General features: G+C 48.6%; 1 protein-coding gene across 2 annotated transcripts; it reads left to right on the top strand.

Annotated features, from left to right (window-relative positions):
* The first annotated feature begins 461 nt into the window (after window positions 1-461).
* Window positions 462-13165, top strand: PIP4K2C (phosphatidylinositol-5-phosphate 4-kinase type 2 gamma). Of its 2 annotated transcripts, XM_021091878.2 has the most exons (11): window positions 462-714; window positions 3417-3514; window positions 4462-4558; window positions 5118-5261; window positions 8813-8959; window positions 9155-9193; window positions 10071-10184; window positions 10546-10813; window positions 11007-11110; window positions 11287-11386; window positions 11690-13165. In XM_021091878.2, exons 1-10 carry the CDS (start codon window positions 541-543, stop codon window positions 11365-11367), a joined length of 1266 nt encoding a protein of 421 aa, XP_020947537.1. In that variant the 5' UTR covers window positions 462-540; the 3' UTR covers window positions 11368-11386; window positions 11690-13165. The 2 variants fall into 2 exon arrangements, with proteins under 2 accessions (XP_020947537.1, XP_020947536.1); XM_021091877.2 differs by having other exon boundaries at window positions 11287-13165.
* Window positions 13166-14332: the final 1167 nt, after the last annotated feature.

Here is a 14332-nt window from a genome sequence, read left to right on the forward strand (position 1 = left end):
AATAGTTTGCATCCCAATAGCCACTGTTTTAGTTCCTCATCTGGTGCCTACACTGTTGCAATACTCTGGTCACCCTCCAGAGCGATGCTTGAGTGGTCCTTCTAAAAGCACAAAAACCACTTAGGGGATTCTCTTCGTAAAGTAATCCTTTCGGGTTAGCCTCAGGCGGTAGGTTATTCCCAGAAACTGGGCAAAACCGGAAGGCGGCGACTTTGCAGCAAAGAAGCCCTCGACTGGGCGGTTAATCAGGCTGGCCCAGACGGCATCCCCATCGCCTGGGTGACCGGCCTGGGCCTCCGCACTGCTAACAGCGATCAGGGTACCAGGTTTCCGCGCGCCTTCCCCGGCGCCAGGTGAGCCCACCTTCTGCGCAGGCGGGCGGGCGCCAGGAGGGCGGAGTCGGCCCGCCCCGCCCGGCTCGCGCGCCTGCGGGCCAGCCTCCGGTCACATGACAGAGGCGCAGGTGAGCGCCGCTTCCGGGGTCGGGCGCTCGCATCGCGACCGGCTCCGGCTTTCACTCGGTAGAGTGCGCCGGAGACTATGGCGTCCTCTTCAGTCCCGCCGGCCACTATACCGGCGGCGACAGCGGCCCCCGGCACGGGCTTTGGCTTCGCCTCCAAAACCAAGAAGAAACATTTCGTGCAGCAGAAGGTGAAGGTGTTCCGGGCGGCCGACCCGCTGGTGGGCGTGTTCCTGTGGGGTGTAGCCCACTCGGTGAGACTCGGCCCTGGCCCCACCGCTGCCCAGTCCGAACCCCTTAGCTCCTGCTCCTCCGGGCGTACCTGTTTCCTGGCTCCCGCCTCCGGAGCCCCTCGCGCTGCACGTTTTCCTCGGGCTGTTCTGGTCCTTGCCCACCTACCCTGAGGTGTTCTCCCAGCGTACCATTTCGCTCTAGACTTTTTTTTTTTCTTTTCCTGAACGTAGACTTTTGTCTCTCCCTGCGCCCTTTACTCCTCCGTTGAGGTTCTATCTTCCCCACCTGAAATCCAGCTCCCTGCCTTTTTCCTGCCAGTTACAGCCTCAGCCCCAGGTCAGGGCGACCGGCCTGGACCCGGCTGCATCCGGAAGGACTTTAGGGGGAGTAGCTCTTCTGGGTTGGTGGTGGTGAGGACGCCGGTGAGAGTGTGAATATAGAAGGGGAGCGGGGAGGGGAGCTGGTCGTGAGGGAGCTGGTCGTCACTCTCCTTTGCACCTTGCTTTCTGGGTCGCTGTCCTGGACTTTGGAACTTTGGCTTTGAGGAGAAGCCCCAGGCTTCCTGGACGTTCTAATCCTGCATGTCCCATACCTTCCCTTACAGAGGTACAGGCATTTCAGAAAAGCTACTGCCCTGAACCCAGGGGTGGCATTGACTGGGGACTTAATATATATTTGCTTTTAAGGCTTTGGTCTTAAAGGCAATCCATTGCGGGCTGGAGTAATGGTATTTGGTGTAAGTGGGGGTCATCTTTGACCAAAGAGATGGCTCAGGAGCTCTGGTCCTGGGGATACTATGGTGGTAAAACTTTAGAAGCAGGAAACTGCTGTAGATGGTATGGCCTGGGAATCAGGAGGAGGCCCAAGAGGCCAGTGCATCTTCTTTCCTGACTATACCTCAGGTGAGGCAAGCACAGCTATTGCCCCCCCCCCCTTCCCCCAGATCTAGAGTTCAAGAGATGCGGTGACTTTGAATGTGACAGGCGATATTTTAAAAATTCAACTTCATTGAAATGTCATAGTCATGGAGGTGGAAGAGGATGAGGAAGAATACAGTTTTTGTCCCGTTCTTAATTTGTGGTTTAGAAAGCCATTTGGGGTCTGCCAGCTCCCTTTTGGATTTGTGGCTCTGTGGACTGCTCCCAGCTCTCCAGGTGGTAATGTCTTATCAGGGAAGATTCAGCCTAAGATTCTTGGTAAGGGCAAGGCTGATGGAAGCAGGGCTGCCTCTCTTCCATACCTTTCAGGTGACTCATCCATCCATCCCTTTAGGAAGCTTAAGAGGAGGATTTTCTTTCCTTTGGTAAGAATTGGGGAATTATGGATAAGACCTGCCTCATCTTCCCTAGGTATATATACTTTAGCCCCAACACCCCACCCTCCAGCCAGCACACATTTCCTTGAACATATGTCTTAGTGATGATTCAGCCTGCTTAACAGCAGGTGGCGAGGAGGGGGCATGAAGAACTGTAGCTGAATTTCATGCTGGGAATCTCTAGTGGCATTTTCTTTTCTTTTTTTTTTTTTTTTTTTCCTGGAGGAAAATGTTCTGTCCTCCTTTTCTGCTGAAAATGAGAGGAGCTGGATTTCACTGCAGTGTATGGGATTGAGGCTAGACCACATTTCATAACCTCTGTCGAATGATCAACTAGAGATAAAAATAAGTAACAACAACAACAAAAGCAGCCCCCCCCAAACAAAAACAAAAACAAAAAATGATCAAGTAAGGACAGGCAAGGAATCAATTTATTCAGTTACTAAACACTTCAGGACCGCTCTGTGCCAAACATGGTGCTAGCTAGGCACCTGAGAGATGCAGACCACCAGAAATGGTCCTTGCCTTGGAAGGGCTCACAGCCCAGGTGGGGAACTTATGTAAACTAGTGGTTAGCGTCATGTGATAAGTGGACTGTTAAGGGTGCAAGAAAGATGCTGCAGCAACACTGGGGAGAAAGCACATCTCTGGATTTCTCAGTGCAGGAACTCCCTTTCCACCCTGAATTAGCAGACTGCTGATTCTGGGGGCTGAGGAGAGCATGTGATGTTCGCATCCTTTGGGCTGTGGGTTGTCTTGACTTTAGTGAACAGACACGTAATGAGCTCATATCCTCCACCGGCCTGCATTCCCTCTGAAATTAGCTGCTTTTTTTCTTTTCTTTTTTTTTAAACTTACACTTAGGCAGGCGAGGACCCACTGCAGAAAACTGGGTCAGAGTGCTCTGGAAGGACTGCTCCTGTTTGTAAGAGATGCCTCCTTCAGGATATGGACCTCTCATTCTTGCCGCTGTTGACCCCTCAGAGTCCCATCAGCTCTCTTTGTACTTTGAAAACACCTTTTGTTTTGTTTCCAGTGGAGCATGGAACTGTTTGCCTTGAATGTCTTGAGTCTGCTGAGGGTATTTTTTTCTCTAGAATTTCTCACAGCTTTAAAAATAGTGCTGAGCTTACAGAGTTTGACTAATATAAAAGGATTGTTGTGAGCATGAAGTTCCATGGGGGCAGGAGTGTGAGGGACCGTGTGCGAGGGTTGCTAACTGCAGGCCTCGTTGGACTGCAGAAGAGATCAAACACAAACTCTCACCTCCATCAAACATATGCATAACCAGCGTTTTTAAAGGAATGAGGTTTGAGTTGTCCTTTTCTGACTCTTGCTCAGATGCAGTGTATAAGTAGCTCTCCAAACCCCTCTCACTGCCTTCTTGTTCTTGTTTTGGCTTCTCAGATCAATGAGCTCAGTCAGGTGCCTCCCCCGGTGATGCTGCTGCCAGATGACTTTAAGGCCAGCTCTAAGATCAAGGTCAACAATCACCTTTTCCACAGGTATGTGGGAATCCCTGCCCTTTTCATGTCAACCTTCCTAGAAGAAAGAAGAAATAATTGTAACAGTTAAGATTGAAAGAGTTGAAGTTTTTAGATAAAGAAGGCAACTTGCAGGCTGTATGGTCTAACCTTCTTCCCAATGCAGAAATTCAGTATTTTGCAAAGAAACCACTAAAATAATTTCCAGTGTTCCTTTTGCCCTATCTATACTTCCTAGTTTATCTCTCCTCTAGCCTGGCAATTCTATAGAGTAAATACTTTGAGATGCCATTGCCATTAACTTCTGAGAAGGACTCCCTGAAAGAAATACCTAAGTCCTCTAAGCCCTCCTTATCAGAAGATGCCGTTCAATACAGTGGAAGCTTGGAGTTCCCCTTGTGGCTCAGTGGGTTAAGAATCCAACTAGTATCCATGAGGATGTAGGTTTGATCCCTGGCCTTGCTCAGTGGGTTAAGGATCTCGCATCGCCACAGGGTGCAGTGTAGGTCATAGATGTGGCTCAGATCCTTTGTTGCTGTGGCTGTGGTGTAGGCTGGCAGCCGCAGCCCCAATTTGACCCCTAGCCTGGGAACTTCCATATGCTGGCCCTAAAAAAACAAACAAAAAACCACAGTGGAAGCTGTTGCTGGTATGGATTTGTGGCTCTGTCGGCTGCTCCCCACAGGATGTCTCTGACTTGCTTGGGTTTTGGGAAATGCTGCTGTTTGGATAGGCAGTAGATCCTGGTTCCACTTAAGTCATGCAGCTTAAGCAGGTCACTCAGCCACCCTGAGCCAGTCTTCTCTTCTATAAAATGGGAGTAATATATCTTTAAAGGACCTTACAAGGGTTTTATGAAACTCAAATAAGGTAATATGTGTGAAGGTGCTTTATAAACTGTCAAGCTGTTTATATATGTAAGGTATTATTGTTACTTTGTTTTCTTATCTTGAAAACCCTTATTGCAGGGAAAATCTGCCCAGTCATTTCAAGTTCAAGGAGTATTGTCCACAGGTCTTCAGAAACCTCCGTGATCGATTTGGTATTGATGACCAGGATTACTTGGTGAGAGTCCACTATTGGGCGAGGATAGTTCTTTCTCCCTCATAACTGCAGAATCCTTGAAACAGCCATGTGTGGAGAAACGAGGGCCTTGGCAAGTGATTCTTTACCTTTTTTGTGGTCACAGGCATCTTCAAAAATGTGATGAAAGCTATAAACCCTGTCCTTGGGGGAAAAAATGTAGGTACATTAAAAAAAAAAAATTTTTGTTTTCGGAGTTCCCACTGTGGTGAAGCGGGTTGGGGATCCAGCGTTGTCTCTGTGGTGACATGGGTTTGATTCCCGGCCCAGCACAGTGGGCTAAGGATCTGGTGTGGCCAGAGCTGTGGCAGAGGTTTTGACCCCTGGCCCAGGAACTTCCATATGCTGCAGGTGGAACCCCCCCCCCCAATTTTTTTTTTTTTTGCTTCAAATTTAATTCAGTCCATATATGGACACCTCCTCGTTCTCTTATGCCAGGGTTTTATCCACTTTCAGATATGTTCAGTTGACCACTATCCTAGACTTGCATGTCCATACAAAGGGAGAAGAAAAGAGCCTCTAGCCTGTTCTGTACCCCCAGGTGTCCCTTACCCGAAGTCCCCCGACTGAAAGTGAAGGCAGTGATGGTCGCTTCCTTATCTCCTATGATCGGACTCTGGTCATCAAAGAAGTATCCAGTGAAGACATTGCTGACATGCATAGCAACCTCTCCAACTACCACCAGGTCAGGCCACTCTCTAACTTCTTCTTCCCCGCCTCTCTCTGCTCATAGCTCAGCTGTCAAAGCACATGGGGAGACTTCCTATCCCCCTTCCTCACTACCACCCATTTTGTTCCCCAAGAAGCACTTGACATCATGTTTTTGAAAACAAGCCATTTCAAAAAGATCCTCTGGAGTTCCCTGGGGGAGAAGTGGGTTAAGGATCCAGCATTGTCACTGCAGTGTCTCAGGTTGCTGCTGTGGCACAGATTCGAGCCCTGGTCTGGTGACTTCTACATGCCCAAGGCGTGGCCAAAAAGAAAAAAAAAAGAGGGAACCTGCATGTACGTTTTTGTGCTTGACTAAATAGAAGAATTGAGGTGGGTTACTTCTCTTTTGGTGCTTACCAAAACTGCTGTGGATTGACAAAAGCCACATGTATAGCAAAGTATAAACTATAGACCAAGTCAGAATTAGATGAAGTGTTAACATCATATGCACTCTCAGGAATAAGTGCAGTTTGGGGAGAAAACCAGGATAAGTGCATAATTGGGATAAATTGGAGAGGAAAAGCCATGATCATTTCCAGCCTTAAGTGGAATTAGGGAACTGTTCTATCTGATCAGATGAATTTGAAATATGAAGTTTCTAGAATATTTTGGGAATAAGAACATGCATGAATATCTTCCTGCTGAAGAAAAATCTCACCAAAATCAATGAGCAAGAGATAAGTGAAAGACTCTAAAAGAGTTTTTGGTTATTTAGCAAATATTGAATGTCTGTTATTAGTAGGCCCTATGTTAGGCAGTAGAGAAAGAGGTGAATGAAATGGCCATGGCCTTTGAGGATCCCTTGGTCTAACGGCAGAGACCAGTAAGCTAGCACTAGCACACGGCAAGACACGTGCAAGGAGTAGAGCTTTCTAGGATTCTCTGGGGTGGCAGAGGAAGAGCATCCCAAATCATCTGGAGCAAGAGGTGCACCTGGGAGGCTCAAAGAGAGTTGTTGTTGGTGGTGGTGGTGGTGTTAGTTTTTGGCCACACGGGAGGTATGTAGAAGTTCCAGGGCCAGGGATCGAACCCATGCCACAGCAGCAACCCAAGCCACAGCAGTGACAATGCTGGACCCTTAATCTGCTGAGTCACCAGGGAACTCCTCAAAGAGAGTTTTTTTAGAGGGAGTATCCTAGGAGTTGATTCTTGCATGACTAGTAGGGAGCAGCCATTAGACAGGGTGGAAGAGAGCATTTTAGACAAAGGAAAACAGCACCTGTAAATGCACAGAGCCATGAGAGAGCTGGTGTTGCAGAGCTGCAAGATATTCAACATGGCTGGGGTAAGGTATTGTCAGAAAATAGGTAGGCAGAAGCCAGACTGTGAAGGGTTTTATAAGCCATACAAAGAGTTTGGGCTTTATCCTAAAGATGGTTTGCAGGGGAGTGATACATATATATGTAGGTGTGTGTATACATATGTAATTTACAAATAACATGTTAGACAGCATTTTAGAGAATGGACTGCAGGGGGTACCTACGGAGTGGAGATATCAGAAGATAAATATAATAGTCCAGGTGAGAAATGACAAGAGCCTGGAGGAGTGACAGCAGTGGAAATGGAAAGAAAGACATTTGCGAGAATTGTGGGAATTCAGGAAAAGGCACTCCAAATTCCTGGCTAGGGATAATTAGGTGCCCATTCACTAACAGCTGGGAAGCAGAAAAAGAGATTTTTGAAGGAAGATAGTTCAGATTTGGGCCGGTTGAGTTTGAGGTTTCTGCAGATCATCCAGTCAGTGGTTGGGGTATGGAGATCAGGAAAGGGGATTAGATTAGAAATATGGATTTCAGAGTTTTAGGTGAATAGGTGGTAATTATCACCATGAATACCAATAAGATTATTAGAGGGATGTGTCAACTGAAGTGAAAAGGTTGAGAACAGAACCTTAAGGAGCAAGTAGAGAAAAGAGCCCATAAAGGAGACTGAGTCGATGGACAGGTTTAAAGGTTTATGTCCTATCTCATTGCATACAGGATCTGAGAGAGGAGGCAAATTAGGAGAGTGGTATGTTGGGAGATGGGCGCTCAGGGTGAAAGAGAGTTTTTTTGTTTTTTTTTTTTTTTTGGTCTTTTGTCTTTTTGTTGTTGTTGTTGTTGTTGTTGCTATTTCTTGGGCCGCTCCCGCGGCATATGGAGGTTCCCAGGCTAGGGGTCGAATCGGAGCTGTAGCCACCTGCCTACGCCAGAGCCACAGCAACGCGGGATCCGAGCCGCGTCTGCAACCTACACCACAGCTCACGGCAACGCCGGATCGTTAACCCACTAAGCAAGGGCAGGGACCGAACCCGCAACCTCATGGTTCCTAGTCGGATTCGTTAACCACTGCGCCACGACGGGAACTCCGAAAGAGAGTTTGAAGGAGCAACCAGTTAGTAGTATCAAGTGCCAACAAGTTGAACTATGACCGTGATTAGATACACTTGAGATTTGGCAACTGAGGGATTTGAGGCAGTGAGGAGAGAGAAATTTCAGAGGAGGAATGAGGGTAAAAATCTGATTTCACTGGTCTGAGGTGTGAATGAGAGAGAAAGTGGATTGATTGCTGAGTGATTTTCTGAGAAGGTTGGTTATGAAGAGAAGTAGGCAGCAATACTGAGAGAGATTGTAGTACTGATTTTTTTTTTTTTTTTTTTGAAAGAATCCAAATTATAGGGAGTTCCCATTGTGGTTCAGTAGTGATGAACCCGACTAGTAACCATGAGGATGCCAGTTCGATCCCTGGCCTCGCCCAGTGGGTTAAGGATCCACGTTTGCCATGAGCTGCAGTATAGGTCGCAGATGTGGCTTGGATTCCAAGTTGCTGTGGCTGTGGTGTAGGCTGGCAGCTGCAGCTCCAATTCAGCCCCTAGCCTTGGAACTTCCATATGCCACACATTTGGCCCTAAAAAAAAAAGAAAGAAAGAAAGAAAAAAGAAAAAGGATCTAAATTCCAAATTATAGGTCATCATGCAAACCGGTTTTACTATGGGTATCTAGTCCATCAAGAAACATTGGTCTAGATAAAATCATTCTGTTGATAAACAGATGTAATTTCTAATTCCTGGTTCTGTGACCACATACACATAAAGAGGATCTAAAACAAGGATACTAACACCCACCTTTCGCATCTCAAAGAATAAGATGAAACGAGACACTGAAATTTAAATTTTAAAATTCAGAGAATTCAGAGTTCCTGGTGGCCCAGCAGTTAAGGATTCCATGTTGTCCCTGCTGTAGCTTGGATTCAGCCCCTGGCCTAAGAACTTCCGCATGCCTCAGGCACTGCCAAAAAAAAAAAAAGTAGCCAAAAAAAATTAAGAGCTGTTATACAAAAGGAATAAATCCGAAGAGATGTGGATTCAGAAACTGTGTGGATAACCTGGGGCATCCTGAGAAAACCCGCACTGCCTTAGACCATCTGTAGCCACTCTACTTCTCCCCCCCCCCCCCTCTGGAATGGTAGCATTTGAATTCCCACCCCTGGGGTGTTTGTGTATCTGCCGATCAGCCTCTCCCCCTCCCTTCCTCTCTCTCACCCCAGTACATTGTCAAGTGCCATGGCAACACGCTGCTGCCCCAGTTCCTGGGGATGTACCGCGTGAGCGTGGACAGCGAAGACAGCTACATGCTTGTGATGCGCAACATGTTCAGCCACCGGCTTCCCGTGCACCGGAAGTATGACCTCAAGGTAAGGAGAACATGGTGAGGGCTGAAGTGGAGGCTCCTGATGGCCTGAGAGTGGGGATGGGCCGGGGGTGGGGAGCACTGGCTGATTTCTTTTAAAAGCAAGAAGACTGTGGGTTTGAGGCCTTGTCTTAGGAGCTGGATCCTGACTGTTCTATTGGCCTCTTCTGCTGACTTGGTCTTTTGGGTCTCTCCACAGGGCTCCTTAGTGTCCCGGGAAGCCAGCGATAAGGAGAAGGTGATGTAATTTTAGGTGACAGTGTGAGGGATGGGGGAGGGCAGGTGAAAGGGATCTTCTTGGGATAAAGAGGTAGGGATCATCAGCTATTTATTCTTACCTTAAACCACCAAAAAGAAGAGAGATGTAGACTTTTACTGATCCAGGGATTGTTGGGAAGAGGCAGTGGGAAGAGCTGCTTTGTCGATGACATGGGTTATTCCATGTGGAAGGTTTGGGGATGGGTGAAAATGCCAGATTTCTTTTCTTTTCTTTCTTTTTTTTTTTCTTTTGGTCTTTTTAGGGCCACAGCTGCAGCATATGGAGGTTCCCAGGCTAGGGGTCAAATCAGAGCTACAGCTGCCGGCCTGCGTCACAGCCACAGCAATGCCAGATATGAGCCACGTCTGCGACCTACACCATAGCTTATGGCAACACCAGATCCTTAACCCACTGGGCGAGGCCAGGGATCAAACCTGTGTCCTCATGGATACTAGTCGGCTTCATTAATTGCTGAGCCACGACAGGAACTCTGAAAATGCCAAATTTCAAGAGTGAAATACTTTCCAGCCACCTCCCATTCTGAGTGCTCATATTCAGGCAGCTATTTTTGCTTAAGAAAAAGAAAGAAAAGTCAGCATGGCGGGTCTGGACTGAAAACCATAGGCATCAAGCAATGGGATGTGATTTGAGATACCGCTGCAGTGACTCAGTCTGAGGAAGCCACTGCAGGTTAGAAGACTAGGCAGCATCCCAGTCTGGGCCAGTTCAGAGGGGCTGTAAGATCCCTCTTCCCTGGGGGCCCCTGAGTTAGAGACAGAACCCTACCTAGAGCAGGGTTCCCTGAGACTCTCGGGGAAGGGCCCTCTTCCCAAGGTGTCCCTTTACCTGTTCTCAGGTTAAAGAATTGCCCACCCTTAAGGATATGGACTTTCTCAACAAGAACCAGAAGGTTTACATTGGTGAAGAGGAGAAGAAAATCTTTCTAGAGAAGCTAAAGAGAGATGTGGAGGTGATGGTTGGGGTGCTCTGCGAAATGGTGGCTTTGTTTCCCTTTTTGCTCCCTGCAGGGCAGTTGTCTTTCCTGTCTGCAGGATGAGGGAATTTCTCCCCTTCCCCTTGGGTTCTCTGTGTGTAGGGGCATTGGGTGTACATCATGAGAGCCCTACGGAGGGGGCAGCTGGCATGAGCTCAAAGGGTGGTCTTAGAACCTGGGACTTTTAGGTAATAAATGGCAGTTGTATACACCCCACCCTCAGTTTTTATACTTCCTTTCCCCTGGAGGGCCCTGGAAATTCAGGAGGGGAGATATAAGGGTGGTACCTGGGAGGAGAGGGAGATCTGGGGCATCTGATTTGTCAGTGGGGTCTCAGTTCCTAGTGCAGCTGAAGATCATGGACTACAGCCTTCTGCTGGGCATCCACGACATCGTCCGGGGCTCCGAACCTGAGGAGGAGGGGCCTGTGCGGGAGGAGGAGTCCGAGGGGGATGGGGACTGTGCCCTGACCGGCCCTCCTGCTCTGGTGGGCTCCTATGGCACTTCCCCTGAGGGTATCGGCGGCTACATCCATTCACACCGGCCCCTGGGCCCTGGAGAGTTTGAATCCTTCATTGACGTCTATGCCATCCGGAGTGCTGAGGGTGAGAGAGATGCTGGAAGTTTTAAGGCTGGGGGAGGGTAGTTCCTGGGGCCAGAGATCAGGCTGGTGGGTGAAGAGGCTGGTTAGCTTGGTTGGCTTTTCAAAACAGACCTGACTGGTTGCGGGGGTGGGGGTGGGTAGGGGGCAGGGAACTGGGATTATACTTGCTCTTCATTGCCGGTCTCTTCCCCCAGGAGCCCCCCAGAAGGAGGTGTACTTCATGGGCCTCATCGACATCCTGACGCAGTATGATGCCAAGAAGAAGGCAGCTCACGCAGCCAAAACCGTTAAGCATGGGGTAAGGGTTCCCTACAGCCTTTTCTTTCCTTTCTTGACTATTCAAGAGCCTCTCGTGCCAGAGTGGTGGGGTGGCAGAAGGATGAAGGGTTGGGGGTGGAAATGGTCTGGAGTGGTGTGGAGGGCGGGGAATGGGGAAGGGGGCGCTGAGACCACATTCCCTACCTCCTCTCACAGGCAGGGGCAGAGATCTCTACTGTCCATCCTGAGCAGTATGCTAAGCGATTCCTGGATTTTATTACCAACATCTTTGCCTAAGAGACTGCCAGACTCCATGGTGACTGCTGCTGTGTGTTCCAGGTGGTGGGGTTCTGAGAGGCTTGGGGCAATTGTGCATACTCTGGCCCCCACTTCTTCTCTTCCTCCTTGGCTAACTTCAGGCTACAGGCTCCTTCCACCCAAATAATTCCATCTTGTTGAGTAGGCTCTTCCTGGCCCTCAGAGTTACATTGTCCTCTCTCTCCTTCTTTCCCTCTCCCTCTCCCTCCAACACGCCTGCTTGCTTCATTAGCATGTTACTGTCGACTCTCTCCCAAGTGCCTTGATCTTTGTAAAATGTCCTGTTGTTTCCACAACATAGGAGGAGCTGGGGGAAGGGGGTTGTTTGCCATCTTCAGGACCCGACTGGACAGATGGATCTGGCTCAAGCGACTCCTCTGGATGCACTTTGCTCTGTGGGATGAACGCAGAGTGTCTGAATTTTGCTGATAACTTTATAGAACTCATTGTAGCATGTTTGCTCCCTGGTAGACCCTGGGATGGAAGCATCTCAAGATACTACAGATATGGGTGCAGGCATGCACACATGTGATGGGATATGGCCAGTCTTACACAGGTGGGGTGGAAAATGGTCAGCAGGCTGGTACCTCATGGAGGTGGGACCGATGAGGACTCTTGTGATTATGCAGGGAGTTGGAGAAGGACTCTGTCAAGGGTTGACTGCTCTCCAGTCTCTTCCCTCACCTCACCCGCCCCCCCCAAAGATGGCCACAGTGTTGAATCCTGGGTAAAAGTGTTTAACTGTTGCTGTTCTTCAGGACCTCACACCCCTCCTGGGGCTGGAACCCTTCATTGAGGGTATGGCCAATTCTAGAGGCTGGGAGGATGGGCCAGGGGTGACCCATTGCTAAATTTCCTTTTTTCATGCCTAGCCAATTCCTGAGGTTTTAGTCCCAGCAGAAGGGAGTATCTTTACCTGGGTCAACCCTGGTCATTTCAAGAGAATGGATGTCTCATGTGTGGAAACCTCCTCTATTCCCTGGAAGTGTGCCCCTAGGATACTTCCCCCACCCTTTCTCAAGTCCTTTTCCCAGTTGGATTTGTTATTCTGTTTTTTCCTGTCCTGTCTTATACTGCTACTGTGTCTCCCAGGGGACAGATGGCCTTCTTTGTCATCTTCACTCCACCCCCAGAGAGGAGTCAGACCCATAACTCAATCACCCAGCCCCCTCCAAAGATAGCTGAGTTGATGTGTGATATTCTCAGAATGTAGCAGACCCTGATGAGTTGAGAGATTGTCCTCCCTTCCCCCCAGTTCCTTTGGGGCTAAGGCGGCCATTCTTTTTGCATCCTGCATTCGCCCTGAGGCGTCTGCATTTCTCTGAGACATAAAGATGGGCACCAGCAAGTGGCCTTGGGGATGCAAAGACTCTTTGTTCTATCTGGCTGGACTGATCTGTCTCACAAGAAGTCATGAGGTCATAAAGGAGAATTTCTCCTGCCCCTCCATCCTCTCCAAAGGAAGTACAAGAGGAGTCCCCAGTTAAGGATTGGAGCCCCTATAATATCTTCCTGTCAGGAGCCTGATGGATCTTTTTCATTTCAACCATCTACCCTTCCCCTGTTGAATGCAATAAAACTCCATGACACCAGCAACTGTTGTTCTTTAGAAATGGGTTTCCTGACCATGTGGCTGATGTGTCATAAGCATTATGGTCTTTTTCATTTGTTGCTTCTGTTTTTCATCTCTTTTTGTTTTATTAATTAATAAAAAAAAGATCTTATGTATTTACTCCCATTGCTGTCACTATATAGAAAATAAATTATTGAATCCAAATTCCTTCACAGAAATGTCTCTTCCCCCCCACCCTTTCCCTTTTTTGGAAGCCTGTACTTAGGGTGCAGGGACCAGATGAAGAATACTGGTCTCCAAGGCATTGGGCCCCTAAGAATGTAGGTTTCAAGATAGGTGCTGTGAACTTGAAAGGTGGAAGGGGATGTGCGTGGGACTGGAAAACATTCCCCAGTTTTGTAGGAGTTTAGCTATAGGTGTGCCCAGGACAGCTGAGATGATGTGACCCTCCCTCCCCAGGGTGAGATCACACTCCCATCTCTCTAAAGGTGAGTGAGCCTATCAGCACCACTGACACACACATGAGCTAAAAGAGAAGGAATTTGGTGTTCCCTCAGGCTTCCTGGGAAAGATGTTCTCCATCTGGAGGGCAGGAAGAGTACAGTAGGGTCCTGGGAAAGTAAAGAAGAAAGCGACCAACCTTCCAGCCTGGACGGGGAGTAAAGAAAAGAGAGTGGATGAAGAGGTCATTGACAGTCTGGGAGATCCATCCAGTACTGCTTGGCCCAGGAGGTCTTTGGCTGGTGGAAAAACCTGGCTTGATGTGGCCCCAGGGAATTGCGTTGGACTGGGGGCGGAGATTGCTCTGATGTGGGAAGCAGAAGAGAGGAGGTTTTTTTTTTCCTTGAGAGCTTTTAACTCTATTTCACCCGTAGACTTGACACCACCATCACTCTAAGGTATTCTGTAAAAAACATTCGCTTCTCATTCTGCACGGGTTTCAGTACGCGTGATAGCGGAAAGAGAAAAATCAGGGGCACTCACAGATACCCACCTGGGGGCAAGTTTTGCGGAGTCACAGAAGGTAACAATCTAGAAAAAGGTGAGAGATGAGGGAGGGGATTGAAACGATTTAGTCACGGGTTTATTTTTTAGAACCAGTGCTTTTTATTATGACTCCTCTCTTCCATATTCCTCAAAGGCCCCCTAGAAGAAAAGATCACAGAAAAATTGCTCCCCTTCCCCATCTACCTAAAGAGACGCTCCTCAACCACCCACCCCCCACCAGCTCCCAGGAGCTGCCACGCAGCTGGCTGGGAAAGAATAGGGAGGGGGCCCCTCCCGGGAGCGGGGAGCGAGAAGGGTGGCGTCTCTAAGGGATTTAACCTCCTACCCTCGGTTCCGCGACACCACCCTCTCCCTCCAAAGACT

This window comes from Sus scrofa, chromosome 5 (genome assembly GCF_054392235.1).
Source record: "Sus scrofa isolate SSC_HxYL_T2T_F1_AM1 chromosome 5, Sscrofa_HxYL_maternal_Yorkshire_Landrace_v2.0, whole genome shotgun sequence".
NCBI lineage: Eukaryota > Metazoa > Chordata > Mammalia > Artiodactyla > Suidae > Sus > Sus scrofa.